This window comes from Physcomitrium patens, chromosome 14 (assembly GCF_059467195.1).
Source record: "Physcomitrium patens ecotype Gransden chromosome 14, ASM5946719v1, whole genome shotgun sequence".
Taxonomy (NCBI): Eukaryota; Viridiplantae; Streptophyta; class Bryopsida; order Funariales; family Funariaceae; genus Physcomitrium; species Physcomitrium patens.
This window is the reverse complement of record NC_143423.1, coordinates 11,204,663-11,225,186: the sequence shown is the minus strand read 5'-3', so window position 1 is coordinate 11,225,186 and position 20,524 is coordinate 11,204,663. Positions and strand designations below refer to the sequence as shown.

General features: G+C 40.1%; 2 protein-coding genes and 1 long non-coding RNA gene across 11 annotated transcripts; 2 read left to right on the top strand and 1 right to left on the bottom strand.

Annotated features, from left to right (window-relative positions):
- Positions 1-424: 424 nt before the first annotated feature.
- On the bottom strand, positions 425-8,101 carry LOC112291449 (uncharacterized). Of its 3 annotated transcripts, XM_090255862.1 has the most exons (13): positions 7,964-8,101; positions 7,680-7,836; positions 4,195-6,749; positions 3,917-4,017; positions 3,660-3,804; positions 3,283-3,351; positions 2,884-2,929; positions 2,221-2,741; positions 2,025-2,104; positions 1,665-1,800; positions 1,370-1,550; positions 1,046-1,128; positions 425-802 (listed from the first exon to the last, which is right to left on the bottom strand). In XM_090255862.1, exons 3-13 carry the CDS (start codon positions 6,205-6,207, stop codon positions 683-685), a joined length of 3,495 nt encoding a protein of 1,164 aa, XP_090111988.1. In that variant the 5' UTR covers positions 6,208-6,749; positions 7,680-7,836; positions 7,964-8,101; the 3' UTR covers positions 425-682. The 3 variants fall into 3 exon arrangements, with proteins under 3 accessions (XP_090111988.1, XP_024394619.1, XP_090111989.1); XM_024538851.3 differs by having other exon boundaries at positions 4,195-6,378; positions 7,680-7,981; XM_090255863.1 differs by having other exon boundaries at positions 4,195-6,782; positions 7,680-7,979.
- Positions 8,102-10,163: 2,062 nt separating this feature from the next.
- Positions 10,164-13,961, top strand: LOC112291011 (protein RETARDED ROOT GROWTH, mitochondrial). 3 transcript variants are annotated; one of them, XM_073538425.1, is made up of 9 exons: positions 10,294-10,433; positions 10,868-11,112; positions 11,365-11,694; positions 11,915-12,032; positions 12,195-12,351; positions 12,613-12,761; positions 12,980-13,131; positions 13,315-13,429; positions 13,622-13,961. In XM_073538425.1, exons 2-9 carry the CDS (start codon positions 10,958-10,960, stop codon positions 13,754-13,756), a joined length of 1,311 nt encoding a protein of 436 aa, XP_073394526.1. In that variant the 5' UTR covers positions 10,294-10,433; positions 10,868-10,957; the 3' UTR covers positions 13,757-13,961. The 3 variants fall into 3 exon arrangements, 2 of the variants coding, with proteins under 2 accessions (XP_024393700.1, XP_073394526.1); XM_024537932.3 differs by having other exon boundaries at positions 10,164-10,433; positions 10,868-11,694; XR_012218842.2 differs by having other exon boundaries at positions 10,868-11,694; positions 12,980-13,150; positions 13,622-13,918.
- A 481-nt stretch (positions 13,962-14,442) lies between these two features.
- LOC149987851 (uncharacterized) lies at positions 14,443-19,459 on the top strand. Of its 5 annotated transcripts, XR_016506360.1 has the most exons (8): positions 14,443-14,616; positions 14,805-14,856; positions 15,163-15,212; positions 15,795-15,839; positions 16,146-16,200; positions 17,022-17,127; positions 17,242-17,340; positions 17,597-19,459. It is a non-coding gene; the product is annotated as an uncharacterized LOC149987851 (long non-coding RNA). The 5 variants fall into 5 exon arrangements; XR_016506362.1 differs by lacking the exon at positions 17,242-17,340 and having other exon boundaries at positions 14,476-14,616; positions 17,597-17,728; XR_016506358.1 differs by lacking the exons at positions 17,242-17,340; positions 17,597-19,459 and adding an exon at positions 15,536-15,690 and having other exon boundaries at positions 14,476-14,616; positions 17,022-17,055.
- The last annotated feature ends 1,065 nt before the right edge of the window (positions 19,460-20,524 follow it).

Sequence of the window (20,524 nt, the reverse complement as noted above, 5' to 3'; positions counted from 1 at the left end):
ATGCACCCATTTGTCTTGATGTCATACCCTCTATTGAAAAGTATAGAAGTCATTTTTGTTGCATGTGAAGGATTGTGACCACCATGATATACATTTGTCACAAATATAATTTTTATTCATTGTACACAATGCAGTATTTAAAAAAATCATGTTTTCATAAAATCCAACATACTGCAGAGGACTGCTTGTAACCTACATGTCACATCAAGAGAGCTTGGAAGACTAGGTGACAAGCTAACTATTTGTAAATACTCAATTTGTTTCAAAAAGAGAATGAAATTCCTTCACAATTGGTTTGATGTGTTCCGAAATCAACTATTCTAGAACACAGCGTGATGCGAGTGCATTATTAAAATCAACGTTTCAAGCATTATCCATGATCTCATAACCTCAGAATAAATATTTGCAATGATAAGAGAAAAGGTACCAAAGAAAGCAACCCTCCATATAGATTGACCTAAATATAACGTTACATTTACATTCGAGAAATCTTTACCTACTTTCGGGGTGTAATGAACCAGATATGGTAGTGATGGTCTCAGCTGCTGAGACTCAAAAGAAAAGAATAACCATAATTTAGGAACTCTTACTAGGATTCAGATTGAGCTCTTTTTCAATTGCACTCATTGTGAATACAGCCCTGAGAATTTCATAGGTATTATTTGCATGGTGCATCATCATGTTACGATCGTAATATAACGGTGCTCCGGACATCAAGAACCAAATCATGAAGCTCCGGGAACGTTGCGAGCAATGCCGTTTCCAAAAGGTTGTAAGCCAGTTGCTTCATGCACACACTAGCCTGCAAAAGCCACGGCCTTCAGTAATACAATAAATGAGGCGAAGAGCGAACCTTTCCTCCATAATCAACTTTATATAAAAAATCAAGCCAGCATAGCCTATATTAGATGATCAGGGCTTCCAACTACTTCCTCCACATTCAAAGTCAGGAATAAGAACATCTGAAGTTCAACAATTCTTTTTTTTACTTGAAATTAAACTTAACCTCTTAACTGATTGAGACTTGGACTCGATCAGGTCTCACCTGAGAGAAGTAATATATGTCATTCGCACAGCTTGTATACTGTTTCTTGCCGATAATACTGACTAATGTAGCAGGTGCTTTGTCTAAAGCAAGAAATGCAGTGTGAGAATATTAAACGAATTATTACATCACTCGTTGATGGTTATTCAGAGTAATACACATACAATCTACATGAGTAAAAGAGACTCACAATATCAAAATTACCAGAAAGGACAAAGGAAAGGAAATAGGAAAAGGAACATCTTGTCCATGAAGGAGCTCAGTAGAAAGGTGAACTCTCACGCCCTCTGAAGAACTAGACTTCACACACGATATAATACATACCAAGGATGATCTCTCGCACAACTTCAGCTCGTCGCGCAGCCTCCTGCCTTTGCTCAAATGAATTAAGTGGCGGATGCTGCTGCCCTTCTCTACTATCATCAGAAAATCCTCTTGCGGAATCCTCAACGATCGTTGAATTTTTGGGATGTTTGGTAATAAATATACCATCTGGCCAGAGCACCTGCCACACAACCGAGGTTTATCATTTCTCTTCACATGGAGTTGCACTTATTCATCATTTGCAGCGGGTTGCTGTACGCGAACTTGCACCATTTGAGAAGTACAAATGACTCACCCCCTTCAACCAGTGTATGCCCGATGCTACGACTTCTTCTTTTCTTAGCCATTGCAATCTCGCAATTAACCAGTCGTCAAAAGCATCACCCATACCAATCTGAAGAATTTGTTTCGCTATCCAGAGAACTTGACGTCTGTAAAACATTCAAACCCAACTTATTCATGCATATGAACATACTGCTTAGAGAACCGGTAGATACTGATAGAAGTACTACAGCTTAAAAAGCTACGTCTGATAGAGGACTAAACCCATATATGCCTTTCGTGACAAACAAGGGTGATTCTAATCATATGATACTGGCGAGCAGATTGACAGAAAACTCAATGTAACTGAAAATGTTAATTTCAGCCAACATACCTGATCCAGCCACGACCTTGAAGTTGAAAAATCTGGTCAACCAAATTAAGAATCGGCACAGTAACTTTTGGCGGCGACCACTGCATCAAGCCAAACATAATCAGCAATGACCCTGTTCACATTTAAGTGCACTCCATTAACAAGACCATCGGTTATGGTAACTACCAGACAGCACAAAAGATTTTAAATTGTGTACCTCGTTGGGAATCTCAAATTCATCTCCAATCACATCAGAAGCAATTGAATCGACTGGTGAATGTCCATCCGAAGGAGCACTTTCTAATCGCCTTCCGATCCACCGATTATACCTCAAATCCAATTGGCTACCAAATGCATGGGCTGCAGTCTTAGAAATATTGGCCTCGAAAAAATCTCCAGAAACCTCACTTTCTGAGTGCCATTCAACTGATGCCACTCCCTCCGCAGAATTCTTTGGATTTGTCCCATAATTTCGTTCATACTCCTCGCCTAAGGCTGAATTACTAAGCATTTTACCACCAAAGTCTATGCCGGGGACGAAAAGAGTTTCCATCGACTCAGAGGACAAGGTTGTCTTGAGGTGTGTGCTATTTGTAGTTACGTTTTGACAAAGATCTCCGCTGCCCAACGGTAACCTTTGCCGGATTCCACTTGTTGCTAGTTTCAGCGCTTCAGAGATATCATCTGAAATACCTCGAATCTGGCGAAACAAGTCGTCCTTGACACCATCTATATTCACTGGTACACATGGATGTATGAGCAGGAGCAACGTACAGGCAGAATAATATCCATATAATCTTCATCTGCATAATTCTAAAGAACACTCCAGTCAACATTTATTGGCTGACCAAGCAGACGAGATTACCAAAAGACAGCATACCCGCCAATGTCTTCATCATAGATGGTGAAACGCCAGGCGCGTAGTGCTGTACGTAAGAATCCCACAATTTAGAAATTGATTGAAGACAAAATAAATAAACAAATAAATAAATAAAAGCACAGTTCTTTTTAATTTCTGAAAGTGGTCCAAACAAAATATTTACTCATTACGACTAACACTTCTGCAGTGCATACAAACCAAAAATTATGATCTATCTAGTGGCCAGATAGAACACATCAACTACTTGTAATTAACTGTACAATATACTCGAACTCCAAACATCTCAAGTAAATTGAATAACACATAAAGCTCATCCGTGAGAATAATCAATCAAATTCTCTCGAACCCATTAGCCAAAATCCATTCCCATCATCGTAAGAGGTTAGCAGAATGAATCACCTGAGAGTTGATGCTAAAGAAATCCCACACATCACGCAGTCCTGCTACGCTGGGCATCGCTAGCAAATCCTGTCAACCCGAGAAAAAGTAACTGAGAATCAAATACGTACAAAGATTTTATGTCCACGTTTTGTCATGTATGACTATATGGGTAAGTTTCCCGTTCGTGGAGAAAATGAGTGTAAATTTGTTGACGAGCTGTGACGGCCTAAATGCATGTTAAAACATGAACCAAAACGATGGAAATCAAATTGTAAGTTCAGTTGCTTCAAAACTAATCCATCATCTCAAATGATCCCCACAATAAGGTTCATAAACGGATAAAAAGGCACGTCACATTCATAATAATGAGAAATCAATCGACTAGCTGCACTTACTTTCAAGTACTTGTCAAGAAGTAAACAACGCTCCCGTACAAAAATAGTGTCAAGGTTGGACGAGAGAAATCTCTTTGGAGGTAGACGAAGAGAGTACGATGACACATACTTCAAGCGCTTATGAAGCTGTTCAAAGTTGCGATACCTACACCAGAGAAAAAAAAAACAATAATATCAACAACAAAATTCTTTTCAATAATCCAAAAGTACAGATAGGATGCATATCTGAGTGACATGTCCATCAGCCCTAGTCTGACCTTCTTTGAACACGCCAGCTTCGATTGTAAGCATCTGCCACCTCTATAGTGTACACCGCAAATGCCTTAGATCCACTTTTCTGAAAATGTGCTCCCAAGGCCTGGCTCACAGAAAATATAATGTGAACATTTTTCCTTGCGCAGAGAGACGTGAGCAGTGGTTGACCAAGACATGATAACAAAATCGGGGAAGAAACCCCAAATTGAAATCTAGAACCCGTGACTACTGATTCACAGACTTAAGGGTATGTGCCAAACTATTATTGATTTCAACTTACCCGACACTTCAGAAACATCTGAGAAGTAGATTCTGTAGCCAAGGACGGAGTCTGAGGTCTAGGACACTGGTGAAGAAATTCCTCCACGCTGCTCTCCTGTATACGGTCTGTTATGATCGTACCTCTACTTAAGGGTCCTCCTTCAGCGTCCAGCGGAGTTAAAAGTTCATCCTTCGGCCCTCCTTCCGTCTCCTCCCACCCATGTCGTTCACCATCCATGCTTTTGGACTTCCGAAATGACAAATGTCGTGGAGACCACTGTAAATTTAGTGGCCCAGAAGCTGACTTTGCCAGTTTCTTGCGAGCATTGGGTTCGTGCCTGTTATTTTCAGACATGGGTTCATCGTTTCGACTGAAAAGCAGTGAGCCCTCATCACTGCAACACTTCGCGAAATCTAGACCTTTCCTACTGACTCTCAACTTGGCAGCACTAGAGCCATCTGGTACTTCTGAACTGCGACATGCTGTTTTAGCCGGCGAGAATCCTATACCAGGTATACCCTTGTCCCCATCCTTTGAATCTCCAAATAATAGCTCCCTGTACTGCTCGATTGCGCTGCTGCGTTCTTTCTTACTTGGCAGCGATTTACTGAGGAGAGAGAAGGAAGTCGCCACCATATCTTCACGGCCTGAATTTTCAGGGCTACCTTTACAAGCAGTTGATGGTGTTGGCACTTTGGTGCTTGGGGCAGTTAGTGTACATATTCCAGCATTGTCTTTCTTGTTTTGGGTGGTGCTAGCAAGAGCTGCAACCTTTTCACTTTCTCGCTGCTTGTAATTTCTCCCCTTAGTCCATAAATTATCCAAATGCTCTGGAGTAAGTGCTTGTGCTCGGCGTTGAGTTACAGCATCCAGAACTTGAGCCCAATCTCTACGAGGAATGGGACCCCACTCTCCTACATCATCAGGTAGAGTCTCTTCGAATGATTCTGACTCCACTGATTGTTGCGCCGTGAAAGACGTCCCAATGCTATCAACGGAAACTGGAAAACTCTCATTACTCTTCTGATACGGGACGATTTCTAATCCTCTTCCTGTGGACTCAGACTTTCCTAAGGAAGTCATCTCTAGACCCGAAACAGAAGGCTTCCTCTGCAATATCCGATCCGGAAGTCGCTGCTTGGCTGCTTCGGCTGCCTCTTCAGCAGCCCGGCGTGCCCTCTCCGTCGAAGCTAATGCCTGATTTTCAATAATTTCATTGATGAACTCAGGACTCGCCAAGTTGAGAATAGGACGCAGCACTACACAAACCAGCAATTCCCTTGCCATAATTCTAAGCAGCCGGCACTGTGCATCTTGTCGTTTGAGCACTAAAGCGACTATACCTCCCGTTAGCCTCTTCAAAACTTTGTACTCAGCTTCTGTGGAAACAAGTGCTGGATGCAGCTCACGGGAGGACAGCATCGCATGTTTCAACTTCTCGTCTCGCTCTTCTGTAGAAAGTGAGCAAATTATGTCGGGTCCAATCTTCGCCTTCATCCGCCGATAGAGCTCTAACTGAGACCCCACAAGATCCACCAAGTTCTGTGAGAGAAGAGTGATCAGATTCACACGCTTCACACGCTGGGCTACCTCGCCTATCATGCCATTCATGAAAATGCGGAGTTCCTCCGGCGCCTCTTCGTCGGGGGTGACGGAAGAATACCAAAGGTTAGTCACCCATTCATCAACTAAGCTCCTTGTGAGCTCATTCACAGCAGCCTCCACACTGGCAGAATCAAATTTGTTAACAGTCGCATGGAATGCTTCGGAGAGAAGAGGATTATGGCAGCTCAGCTGGCGTCGATGCAGCTGCGGTGGTGCTACAGAAAACTGCGTTGGGGGAGGCTTCCAACGAATCTCAATATCAAACGAAATGTGATGCAAAGCAGCTAAGAAAAGGGTCGTCATGGGTAAATTGATCCATACTGAGTTGCTCGTCAAGGACATCATGTAGACAAGGCTGATGGCTACAACTGCAACCACAATTATCCGACGTCTGGCTTCCACCATTAAAGCCGTCCAAATCTCCATAGCTGCTCCGATGCACCTGGCGCGCCGACAACTTAAGAATGTACACAACTAAATTCAACTGACGAGTACATTTCGCTGCATTTGTATAACCAATCGGGAGGTCGTGCCTTCGCATGGAACACGGTGAAATGCATCACGGCACTGGTTGGTGTGGCTTGCAAAAATGCAGAGCTGCGACCAAAACATTTCAAAAATGTCACTGATCCCGCTATCACTACTTCCTGTTATCCGATGTACACTTACGGTATGGCTAATCACGCGTAGATTATTTGCACTATTCACCAGTCTACCCTTCAAATACTCTTTTCTAACGAGTCTGATTCCTTGCTTCACAACGTCCTCCTCATTTTATTATTTTTTTTATTTTTTATTTTTTTTCTAGAACTTGCATTTCTTGTCATTCAACCCCCGGTGGCACGCTCCGAGGACACACGCCTACTTCAAAATATGAAGCCCAGAAGACTCCCGACCATTTTCCAAGATCATGGTGTTTTCTGCCTGGACGAAAATGCAGCACCCACCCCGACGAACTAGAGACGCATCTGTCAAGAACGTGAACCGTCAGTCTCAACATCCTACACAAAACAAAGTCCACAACAAAACTTAATTATTTTCCTCGAACCCCTTAACCCTGCAATACCACTACTTTCGTAAATGCCAAAACTGGTAAGCCTACAACATGGCCGTAGTACCGGACCTCGCTTTACACTCATGTACGGCCAGTTCTCTCCACGCTCATACTGCGTGTTGCCAAAAGGGAAACAACACAACCGAATTCAGGTGAATAATGTCCATTGTTCGATTCCACTAGACTTCTAGAACCAAACCCTAGAAGCACCAGCTGAAGCAGAATACTTCTAGGTGAACCCAACAAAATTCGAAAGTCCATGATATGAGATTTAAGGGAAAAGAAAAAAGAAAAACTCTTTACAAAACATAAAATTTCCAGGCGCAATCAGTGCCTAGTGTGTGTAGTATCCACGGCACTCTTCGCTCAAACCAACATCGAGGAAGAAGCTAGAGGACAGGTACTCCATGGGGACAACACCTATGAAGAGAACCATGAAGCAGAATAAGAGCTCTAGAACTACGAAAAGAGGAGCGTGTGTGTAGACTAGAAGATTCAGAGACAGCTGATGATGAACCTTCTTCACATGAACGCTGCGTAGACTTCGAGGCATATTTACAAGAAGCACGACTCAGACACAAAAAAGAAATTCTCGCACTGAGGAATTTAGGAATCAGTGTAACGTGCAGAGAATTTAGCAAAAAAATCATGTGACATGCTAAAATTGGCGATATCGCTAGAGATTCCGACAAAATTACACTGTACTAGACCCTGCGATTCCCTCATGATCCAAATCCCTGCGCGAGCTATCATCCTGCTTGGTGCACCAGCTGCAATAGTGAGATGCTATTTGCATCTAAATCTTCTCTTTCTTATATAAGGTGGCGGAGACGGCGAACAGTACCTGGCCGTATGCCGATGCAGGAGGCGATCGCAACGTCGAAGCTGGTAGCGCCATCGACTCGTCGCCGACATGCATCTCTCGTCGTGATTAAACGATAAGAACGATGAAGTCTTAAAAGTCGGTGTCCACCCTTCTCGTCGCCTCCAATGACGAAACTCTACAATGTCAAGGTTTCGGAGAGAGTGTCAGCCATGACGCGCGCCAATTAAGGTGGCGCAATTTACCACAATTAACGTCGACATTCGAGGGTCACACACACATTTCACGAACCATTATCCACTAACCACACAGATGGATTCGTCCCCGCTTCGCAGGCACTCCCCTCAGGCTGTGCTGTTCTTAAATGCCGACTTTTCAGTCTTCCAAGGTGGAGCTAGACCGTCGACTCAAAAAGACGGGATGAGCGTTCAAAAGGATGGCCATCAAGCAAGCTCAAGAAAGGATGCCAACTGTCTACGACTTCGAAATTTGAATGCAGTGCCAGAATGTCCAAGCATCGTCGTCGCCATCGTACCTGACAAAAAAGGCCCGCCCAGCATGTCCTTCATCATGAAGAAGAAGGGTGTCTGTCTGTCTGTCTGTCTATCGGGGGAGCCTACGACGGAACAACCAATGCCAGGTTCGAATTCCAAATTTGAATTCAAACAGAACCTTGGTTCCTCCGTCACGGCTTGAGGGCGGGGAACATCGAGCCCTCCTCACCTTATCTCTTGAACCCACTTCTGCGAACGGGGGAGCTCTATTTCACCATTATCTGTCAAAGATTGTCAAATGATGTTGATTATCTTCCACTTTTGTTGCTATTTAGAATTGGGAGCTATTTTTTTTTTAAATTAATATTTTTAGATCAATGTGTTTTAAATGTACTCTTCATTTTTTTGTACTAATCAAATTTTGTATCTAATTTGCTTAAAAAAAAACTTCGACCATTTCTATTTCTAAAGGATGATTTTATTAGACCTCTTTCAATTTTTAATCATTCAAATTTGTGTAGATTGGTTCAATGTCTTCTTATTTAAAAATCAATTTTAAAATTTATGAAAAAAAAATATTTTTTTGTAAATAAATCAACAAATAAATATACAATTTTAAAATTTTCTAAAAATACTCTTATGCATTGTTTGTTTATAGCTACTATTTTAATATAAAACTAACTATATGTAAATGGATTTTTTATGAATATTAATAATGTCTTACAAATTTGTCAAATTTGTCAAATTAACTTATTTAATCAATTATATTTAATATAATTTTAAACAAGTATATGTCTTTGACAGATAATGGTGAAATGGAGCTCCCCCGTAATATATATATATATATATATATTTGACAGATAATGGTGAAATATATAATGTATATATATATATATGTATATTAAGAATATTAAATCAACCAATGGAAATCTTAAATTGACCCACCTTTGCTCTTAGTGCCCTACACTACGTCTTAATCACCTTGCTCATCTATTCCACTCCAACTTTTTATTTTTCTTGATCAAGTTATAAAAAAGAAATAAAAAAAGAAATAAAAAATAAAAAAATCATTTGATTTGTCCACTCATTGTGCACACATCAGATACATACAATACAATTTTGAATGAGAATATATATATATATATATATGTAAATACACAAAATTTAGAGATTGATAAGGGAGGATGACTTTATATAACAATGGGAACAAAAATAGATTGATATATGATTCACTTGGATCAATTTACTATTCTTCAATACATATATATATATATATATATATATATATAGTTGAACTTAGACAACTCACTAAATAATTTATACAATTTTTAAAATTATATATATTTTTATTAAAATATACCTTCAAAAAGACACATATTAAATTTTTTTGTCAATGCCTTTAGTTTTATTTGAATTTTTCTTCATTTATTTATAAAAAATTTAGTTGTTTTTTAGAATACATATTCTAATACTAATACAATATCATTTAAATATTTACTGATGAAGTAGTATATAGGTCTTCAAAAAACTGAAACCATTTTAGTTCTATTTGTATATAAATTCTTTTTAAATAATAATAGACTCTCATGCAACAGAATGGAAAAAAATTTAAAAAATTAAAGACAAAAAAAAATTAAAAAATGCTAGTTTTATTGAAATTCCTAGATGCATGGACATAATCTTTAAAAGTAGTGTGTTTTTAGTCTAATTAGATATTATCTTTATTCCGATCTTGGACTGAAATCTCTACATAATCTTGCTCATCTCGTAGATTTTACAGTTCAACAAAAATACTCCGAATCTAGGAATTGCATCGCATACTAGCAAGTTACTACCACGGTAGGCATTGCGGAGGAGGTGTGCTGCAGGGAAGGGCAAGGGAAAGGTGCGAGATGGCGATGGCACTTGTGCTCTGCAGCAGGGTCATGGCGGTTACCTGTCGCGGAGCTGGGACATAATAAAATTGGATGTATGAATCGCAAAGCGAAGCGAGACCAGCAGCGTTCATCAGCTTGTAGACCATGGCCATGTCGCTGACGCATATCCTCATCGTCGCCTGTAGAGGAGGAGGTTGCTGGAAGACGAGTTGGTTTGCGTGCATCAGGGCTTTTGTTTCATCCACGTCCATCCTGGTGCAAAAAACTTCCTGCCCTGCCTGGGGTGAGGATGATGAGGGCAACCGCACTGGACTGATGCTTTCTGCGGCGCCGTTGGTCTCAATTCCTTGGCTCTTGCGTTTCTAGATTCCGGATTCGCCTCAATCCGCACCTGCTTGGCCCAGGTTAGTCCCCTCAGCTTGTCAGGGATTTGAACTTGTTGTTCTGTGTTCTGTGGACAAGGTGCAGGAGTGAGATTTTTTTCCCTGTTTGCCTATGTTTTGTGTTTGGGCTCCCCTACCTGGAGACAGCTTTGTATTATTCCGTGGGTGGAAGTGATAAGTAAATGTTTTTGGAGGGTTTTCGACTTGGCTTGATACATCCAGTGAGGCAAATCAATAAAGTTCAATGCAGTGTTTGTGATTGTGAGATTGAGTTATTGCTACGTGAAGACCCTCTTCCGTTGCGAGCCCTAATTTGAGAGCCGCTATATTTCTGCGAGATGAGTGATATTTCAGATGTTGCTAAATAGTGTGATTGTTTGTTTTTTGTTTTTTGTTTTTTTTTTTTTTTACTTTTTTGGAAGTAACGTGATGGTAGCAACGCATTTGCATTGCAGGTGCAACGATAATTTGGTGATCGATTTCTGGAACAAGAAACCCAGGAATTTGACTGGGAAGATGATTGCCACAGATTGGGATAAAGCAGAATGAGATCAGGCAGTTTATGGAGACATTTGCAGCAGCTTGGCGGGGCTTTCACGGCGAGTCACTCTGCTCCTGCAAGCAATGAAGCAATCCTGATTAAAACCACTTTTGTTTCAGGAGGCAAGCCCGTTGAACAATTATGGAAACTATGTGAAAGGTTAGCGCAGGGTTTGGGCCTCAAAAAGAAATTTATTGGTGTATACTTACATTTGAACTTCAGAGTAGGCCATCATAGGCATTTTTCTTCCATACCTGATCATGTATTTGAAGGTCAGTCAACTGTCTCCACGTCGAATTCCAATTACCCTGGTCCCGTCGGCCGAAAGCTATGCTCTCTCAGCTCCAACCTAGACTTGAAGCTGAAGTTTAAGCTGACGCCGGGTCGAACACATGTCTCACATGCTATCAGCCGTGAACCTGAGTATTGGGACACCCCTGAACAAACGACTCCATCGCAGCTCAGTCAAGAAGTTCCGTCAGTAGATCAGAACAGGACACTACGAGAAAGGGAATGGGACCATGACGAGGACAAAGTATTCACAAGAGATCGAAAGTTTAAGAAAGGTACTGAGGATTTGAAGATGTCAAGGGATGACGAGGGCATCCAATGGGGCCAACAGCATGTGCGTGTGCGGGATCATGAGACCCGTCAGCGGACGAGCCTTTCCCCTAACCCACCTCCTAAATTTCAGCAGGACGATGTCTATATACCTGTGAAGGCTTGTTACATCTCCCGAAGGTGAGTTTCCTTCGCTTTTCCTTTACATGCTACATTGTTGCGTGGTTTCTGTTGTTGATGATGTTTAGTTGTTGTTTGCGGTCTTGCTTAAGCAGTTAGAGCCTGAATGGTAGCTAATTTAAATCTCCTTCTGTGTTTCTTTGTGATAAACGTCTTCACAATCATGTGAGATATCGTGAAGTGATGACTGCCTTTGCTGATGGTTGGCGTTGGGATGCAGTGTGGATTTGAAGCGGCTGTCAGAGGAACCCTTCTTGGAGATAACCCCTTCGCGCAACAATCTTATCATTCGATTTACCAACCGGCCTGCTAATGCGAAACCTACGTCAAACAGACCTGTACAGTTCTCCATCTTGTATCTCCCCGCATCCCTCTCCTTGTTTTGATAGCGCACCTTGGAGTGAACAGTGTATTGGGTTTTGAGGAGGTATGCTGAGTCGTGTTAACGACCTCCCAATGATTGAAAAGAATTGTTAAATATGCGTACTATTTGATGGCAGGGTTTTGCAGAAATAAGTCGCTCCCAAGATAGATACATGGTCGCCTTTCAGTATGGATCCATTGTGTTTTTCAACTTTTGTGATGACGAAGAGGAAGAAGCTCTGTCTGCCTTGAGCAAATTCTGCACAGACAAGTTCCGGGAGACAAGAAAAGATGGTGATTGCCATCGCTTTTATTTCATTATGTCATGTTCTGTAATGCGGATGGTTATTAAGGATTAACCACCTGTAGTGAGTAAAATGAGGAGAAACGAAGCCTTTGTTGGCTTTTGATGTGAGGCTTTGTTAGCATGAAGGTAACACAATTCCCTAATGTGATGGTACTAGTCGTCAGATTATTTTTGTTTTCTGAGACATGACTCGTGTCAATTCAGAAAGAGATGACGATATTTGGTGAAACGCTGCTTTATCTTCTCAGATTATGGGGTGCTGGTTAGGCCAACCCTACGTCAGTGGAGTGAGGGAGGACAGGACCGAATCATGTTGAGGATGCTTGACACCGACAACATCAGAGTTATTTCTAGCATTCTTGGCCAAAGTATTGCCCTTGATCACTACGCCAAGAAGGTTCTTTGCCACCCTTTACTCTTTTTTTTTCTTACTGTTTTTAAAAAATCTCTGGTTCATTCAGTGGTAGCACTGGTTGTTCAATATTAGTGTGAGCTGTTTCTGGAAAGCAAGTTCAATAAATCAAACCTTGATTCGTACTGGGTCCATTCAGATACCGTAATCATGTTAAGGATTTCATTTGTTGGATAAGTGGATGACATCTATAAATGATGCAGGTGGATGAGATGGTTAATACGTTCAGTGAGCTAAACCGAGGAATGGAGAACACTGGTACTTTCACGATGACTCGGAAGAGCTTGTTTCAGCTGGTAGCGGCTGCCAACACCACTCTTGCAGATGTTATCCTCCGCTTGGGCCTCCTGGAGAGGTCGGCATTCTCTGCCCAGGTTTCTAGTGATACTTTTTACGGAAACAGTATTTTTCTTATCTACTTTGACAGTTTTAGTGGATTCTCTAGGGAGATAAAGATTTTTATACAATTAATTTCTTAACGCTTTAGGATTTTCTGGTGTTTATTGATCATGGTTTGCTTCACAATTTGATTCAACAGGTCCGATGCTGCTTGGAAGGACGCCAATTATGCTCAGATTTGGGAGTACTTGCGCGATGACTTTGAACTTGATGAACGGTTTGAGAGTTTGGACTTTAAGCTTAATATCATACAGGTATTTTGAGTGACTGCGCGCTCTGGATTATCTTGTAATTGTTCCATGTTGTACTGTGGCTTTCTGAGGTTTTGATGGTTTCTTTGGCCTTCCATGGGTGTGACATCCCCATTTTAGTCTACTGTTGTGTAAAGCAAGTCTATTGTGCGGTAGGACAGCCTACTGATTGTAGCATTCGTCTGTGGTTTGCAGCACAATGTGCGATTCTTTCTGGAGATTCTACAAAATAGAAAGTCGGATACACTCGAGTGGATCATTATTCTTCTCATCACAGGAGAGATATGTGTTGGTGTTTACCAGATCCTTTTGGAGACCAACGTCGTTTAGAACTCATACGCGTAGCTTGGCCTATGGGTTTTCTCTTCATAAATGGTCAAGATTTCATAATTTTATAGTTTTTTAGAAGCTTCAGGGAGTCCGTCAGGAGTCTGATTTGGAGCAATTCATTTTTTCACTTTTTAACACCCTTTTTTGCAAGGTTTATCGTCATGTAGACGCTCATTGAAATCCTTCACATTTGAGTCTCATCTCCCTCATTGCTTGCTGGAAGTCTCCTTTCAATGATAAAGTGTTCTGAATCAAGCCGAGATTATTGTGATCTACAACCTAATTTACAGCACAATGCCGGCATAATCCACAGTTGTGTTCAATTTCTATACGGTATAAACCTCCATACGATAAAAAAAAGAAAAATAGAGGAAAAAACGAAATCTCAATTATCATGTTTCTCCTTTACCCTAAATAAACATGACTGATACCTTCTCCCATGTGAAAGATTAAATATAAACCTGCCCTGCCTTCCATGGCATTGAAGACGGAGGGAAATGCCACAATGGAGCCTTTACCAAAGTCCTGAGGATTCTCCAGCTTCAACAGCCCCCCCCCCCCCCCCCCCCCATCCCAATAGCCCTAAACCCAGAATTATGAACTCTGGCTTCTGTGTTCGCTTCCACTGGATCAACCGTAATCAGCCCAAAGACTGCGAAACAGCGATCATCGCAATCGCCACCAAGGAGCAAGATAACGTGATTGCGGAAGTCGGAGCTGCCGCAGTGGCTTTTACAGCTGACGAGGGTGCTCCGTCGTATGAAGTCGAGAGCCTGTGCGAGCATTTTGGGGAGAATGTAGGCTACTGATATTTGAGATTTCTCTGTGTTCGTCTGTCTCGTGTGAGTTATGATTTTCAGGTAAGACATGAATTTGCTTTTGGTGGATGTGTTTGTTGGATTGCTAGCTTAAATCAAGTCGGAACTAATGGTTCCATTTGGAGAGACATTGGAATAATTTCGGACTTCATCCGTAGTATTGTCTTGAGGGGAAATAATTTGGGTCCCTGAAACCTGATTGATGTAGCTGTGTGCATTGACCTCGTTAGAAACTTGGTGGACTGCGAGTAATGTTTCTTCGGCTTGTACATATATTGCGAGGTGGAGTTCTCTATTAACCTTCTGAGCTGTATTTTGGGCGAAGTAAAGATGTTCTAGTAACACGGACAGTGGGTCATTTTGACATGGCATTAGTACTGTATGGGCCTATAGTTGTGAAACATTGTATTTGATGAGTATCTTGTGAAGCTGCACTAATTCGAGCAATCAAACCGTCTGGACCTCATTGTGATTGGCACTCTTGAAAATTTTCAAATCACCTTCTCGTCTTAAATTTGAACCATGTAGGAAACAATTTTTTCGTAAGTTTACCAGGTTTACATTGGTTCCTATCCGACGATTTGGCAGGTCGTCAAACGGTTAATACTTACTCGCACCCTGCATTTCCGAGAGATAAGGTACTCAAACTCAGCACCAGATTTAAGTTGCTTGTAAGTTTGACGTGTAATGTTGTTTCTTGTAAATAGGGATGTTTGTATGGCTCGATTGGGATATGAATAATAATGTTGGTAATGTACGTTTTAGTCCGTAGATAACTGGTTCAAGAAATGGCAAATTGTTTTATACTTCAAGTTGTAGATTTGGGTTTACTTGATGTGCAGCATACCAAGTCTAATAGACTTGGTGAGCACATCAGGCTTCACAATATGACAGCAGATTTGCAGTTTCCTGAACAGTTGCTCATATTTTGCAAGCTCCTTACGTTTTTTTCATGAAGTAGGAACAACGAGGTTCAGTTTACTGGTCAATTACAGCCTCATGGGTGTGTGTTTACCCTGAAGATTCCAGCAGGAGACTCACAAGCAAACATGTCTCTGGTTTAGACACCAGAATTATTTGCAGAGAGCGTCCTATGCGTAACATCGTCAAGATTTGGTGATGCATTTAATCTCAGAACATAAATATCGTATTATGTGGCCTAGTTCGATTTACGTGCGCATGTATTAAAATGTCGTGGATAATGTTGCATTCTTGTGCAGGTCCTGAATAGGCAAGTCGTTAACTCTGATGCTGCTACAATTAAGGTGCACTTTCTTCCTACCTTGAGAGCTAGTTGACGCATGTGGTTCTTGGTTGTGTAAGGCAACTCCAAATGTTATTGTTGTTTGTTTTAATAACCTATTAATACAAAAAGTGGTATGGAAGTATTAATGTGAAGATCGTCATCGTGCGTTTGCTGCTAAATAACCTTCATTTCGACAGTTTTTTTTTTTTTTTTTTTTTTCTTACACGAATTATGTGATTTTTTCCGTAAATGTTTTGGCTCTGTTTTAATCGGTTGAATGAGGATATTTCTGAAAATAATGGGTTTATTTTTTTCTGGTATGCAGGTGTCGGAACTTAAGTTTGAAGTTCCTCCACAATCACAACGTGGGACACTCTACGGTTAGTTATTCTTAGTTCCTCCACCAAGTTTTTATTTTAACTAGTGAACTTTCTTAATTTTCTGAAAACTGCTTCATAAGTTTCATGTGGTTGCGGAGCAAGCAAAATGCAACACGGTCATTGGTTGCCTAATGTGTAAAGTGAGCAAGATTTTAAGAAACAACTTTTATTGCTGATTCACATTCTAGGCATTTGGTATATATCGTATAATCTATGGTGTTGATTAGAACCTTGTGCTTGACGTTTTACTCTCAAGCCTGTGTATGCACTTGTTTGTGCAAATGAGGAAGTTAGTATTGTACGTCATGTTCTGCTCTTTCTCAACCTCTTTGGCCAACCCTCGTTGCAACTTTTGAATTTTTATCCGTATACAGCTTGTAAAATCTAGTTCTCCCGAATAGGTTTTAGACACTGGATTCATATATATATATATATATATATCGTACTCTTGAATGCCTGTTTGAGTCTGTTTGATATAGGACTGTGCGTTTTCATAACTTTGGCTCCAAGTTTCTGCCTCGATGCTATTAGATAATGGTGTTTCCATCTACCTGTGACGCATGTGGAGTTTAAACGGAGACCCACATGTTTGTTACCAGTATCCACACTCCATTCCTGTATTTGGCTTTTGTCTAGAATGTATCTTAGGCCAAATTCTTGCAATGTACCTTTAGGATCATCTTTCGATTTGGAACTTTAGATCCACAATAGATAGCACTTATTTGCTTATGGTTCTGCCTGCATCATTTCTCTGATTTAGCACAGGCTCAACTCCGTTCTAAATGTGTGCTGAAGGTTTTGAACGACTTGCTGTATTGTAGATATGTACTCCTCATTTTGCGAATGAAGTCGGACATGAATGTTAGCCCCGAGTCTAAAGAAGCGGGGTGTTGTAAAGCCACTTCCTCATCACAAGATCTACACTAGGTGGGAACTTTTTCCATCTAGCACTAATTCCATTTGCCTCCAAAATGGTATGGGTGTGTGGCAGAGTATATCAAAATCGAGTTGTTAAGCCTTCATTTTTCCATTTGGTTGCAGTTAGTAGAAGAAAGTGAACATTAGTCTTGGATGATGTTCTTGCAAACTCCTTCATATCACCAGGAACATATGACTTTGAAAATGACAGACAATTAACATGTACGCTCTTCCTTCATCATTACTCTGCCCATGTATTCATTGACATGTGAATTGACACTGGTCTCTTTAAGTGGATGTCTGCAATTATAACCATATTATTATCTGTAGAAACCTCCAAAGGTGTCTTCTTGGTTTTGAACCCAGCTGTCGTGGACTAGTAACAGCTGGTATTTTAAACACTGAAGCTATTCGAAGTTAAGCTGCTACTCGTGAACTCATAAGGAGTACTGATTGATCTATTAACGTGATTTCGCAGAGGAAGAACATGAGCGAACTCTTGAACAGAACTTGGTCCTTGGCCTGAATGACATGAATAACTCTACTGCAGATGCAGCTTATCCCTCAAAGCAGAAATTCTATCCACACATTATACTTAAGAGGTTGATAGAGAACGTATTGAGCTGGAGACTCTTCTCACTATCTCTCTTTTTTTTGTCATTGGACTTTCCTAATATTCTACCCATCTAGCTGGGTTGATTTTTCCGAGCTTTGGTGCCTTAAGTTTGCTAATAGGTGCAGACTTAAGCAGAAACATTGACCTTGGTGGTACATTAAAGATGTAATATTCCGCATTCATAAAATGGAGATTACAGGATGAATAACTTGGCCTATGAGGCCAATTGTCCTAGAGGAGTGTGGAGTTCGCAATTACCCGTTTGTGCTTCAAATTGACCCCTCGTGGATCCTTTTTGTTGCCAAGTATGAGTTGCACGAGCAACATGGTATAAATTGCAAAGCTTATGACTTTGTTTGTAGACGTATGGCAGGAACTTTGAGGAACAGGATTGGTGCCAATAACAACCTCCAGTGTAGGGCCCAATTTGGGGAACACATTTCATAGTAGATTTGATCAGATTTTTTTGTATTAAAAATTATTTAATGACCACTTCTCGATACAACACAGTACACAAGAGTTAACTTCCTTATTTCTCCAAAAATACATTTACTATGATCAGGGGAAAATTGGAGTTATCATGAAACTATGGCCAACGAACCAATAAACAAGCGGATGAAGAGGTGGATGAGAAAAGTGACATGGGGGCTCTAAATAAAAACAAATAAAAACATTCACAGTTCAACTTTTCTTATTTTGATCAGTCAGCATCCTCACAACATCACAACCTGAGAAGTGTTTTTTAAAAGGCAAGCTCCAGTCGATCAAAATGCATTCATGTTGAAACTAGTCCTGGACATCAGCTGAAAGTCACCATAGTAGCATGACGGCTCAGCTGGCAACACTGCAACAATGGGAGCAGGGCAATCCAAGAAGGAGCTACCGAAAGCAGTAATACCTGCAAAGCATAAAGGCTCCCGGCCTGAGACTGAAATGACGACAACAGAGGAGAACACAAACGAAAGCAACAACAGCAGAAGGCATGCAATGGGTTCCTGAATGCATGGGACGGGAGTAAAAAGGCGCTCTGGTAGAAGAACCTGCAGCAGCAGATTAAGAAACTCTCGAGGTCAACGTGACATGAATAAAAGCTTCGGCACAAGAGACCTTGTACAACAATCAAAGGTCTTGTGCTCAGGAAAATCATGGTGGGGCTGGCTGCAAGTGACCCAACAGAGGGAAATGGCGGTTAGTCGGGTTAGAATCAAGCAGGCAGAAAACATGTACTGGGCACCAACATGCAGCAGCAGGACTGTGAGTGAGTGAGAATTAGTTGCCGCGTTAGCGTCACTGTAACGGCAGCACAACACGAAGAAAAAGTTGAAGTAGAAGGACGGAACTGTCACCTGTCTCTTCCGGAAGAGGAAGAAAAACATGATGAGGAGGCCCTCCCTATGACCGCGGATATGGGGACCCAATAGAAGCTCAAGTGAGTCACGGTGGATCACAAAATTATTCTTACAATGGAATGCAAGGAAGGAGTGTGGTTGGAATTATATCCATTACAAAATGGCCCTTCTCTATTGCCTCCTGAAGTGATGCACATGTAATTGGAAGGAATGTTTGGCATGTTTTTTGTATTTCAACAACTTTGTACTAATGTTGCACATGAGTAAAGATGATTTAGTGCAAAGATGACAAGTAAACTTCAATCATCTCTAATCCTTGAAGATTTATGAAAGGTTGGACTATTTCTTGCTCAGGCAAGAAGACACTGTCACCATAGGTGAGATTAGATGAGATTATACTTAGACAACAAGTTCAATTCTTTGCACCTTCTTGACGAAATGAAATAAAAATATATCTTTTTATATTGCCAATTCCTTGAGTTAATTTCAAAAATAATTACATTGCATAGTTATCTTAATAGTATAAAATTAATGAGTAACATACTAATGCTGCAAGAGTACAAGCTTTGCAGTGAAAGAAACCAAAAATCAAGTAAAAAGTTGTAATTAGGTGCATATTGTTCCATATAGGGTACAATAATATGATATGTTAAAACTCTAGATGAAATAGATGCTGGTGATTTTTTTTAAAATTTATTTCTTCTTATATTAAATATGTAGTTGATAATGGGATTTCATTAATAAATTAATTATTTTATTATATTTATACATACATATATATATATATATATATATATATAATTTTTTTATTGATGAAATAAAAGACACAATTATTTAACAATAATTATAAGTGTGGATAACTTTAGATAGACTTTAAAAATAATTTATTTGTATATGTCTCTTAAATCACTAAAAAAAGATAGACAATGTAGATAATATATATATATATATATGTGTGTGTGTGTGTGTGTGTAATCATATAAATTAAGAAAAAAATATAATTGACGTAAAATTATAAAAAAAGGTGATTCTTTTAAGTTTAATAGGATATTTATGTTAAAAAAAATTACACTCACAAATATTTTCTAAAACATATTCTAAATGTCTATTGAATAAGATGCACACCAAGCTATTGGAAGTAGCACTTTTCGCTCTTCTCTACCAATAAAGGATAAAATAATATCCATGCTCTTCTTTGGAACTTCTAAAGGGGGCAATTCTAATTACATGGCCAGTAAATCTACCATATTATGTATATATATATATATATATACATACATACTTAGAAAAAATATAAGACGTTTCTATAAAAATAGGCATATAAATAAAAATAATACATATTAAATTTATTAGAATTAAAAGTTTAGCTTTAAAAATATCCAAGATGTTTATAGGATAATGTAAATGATAATATAAGAGTGTTAACTAGTTTTGGTTGTTT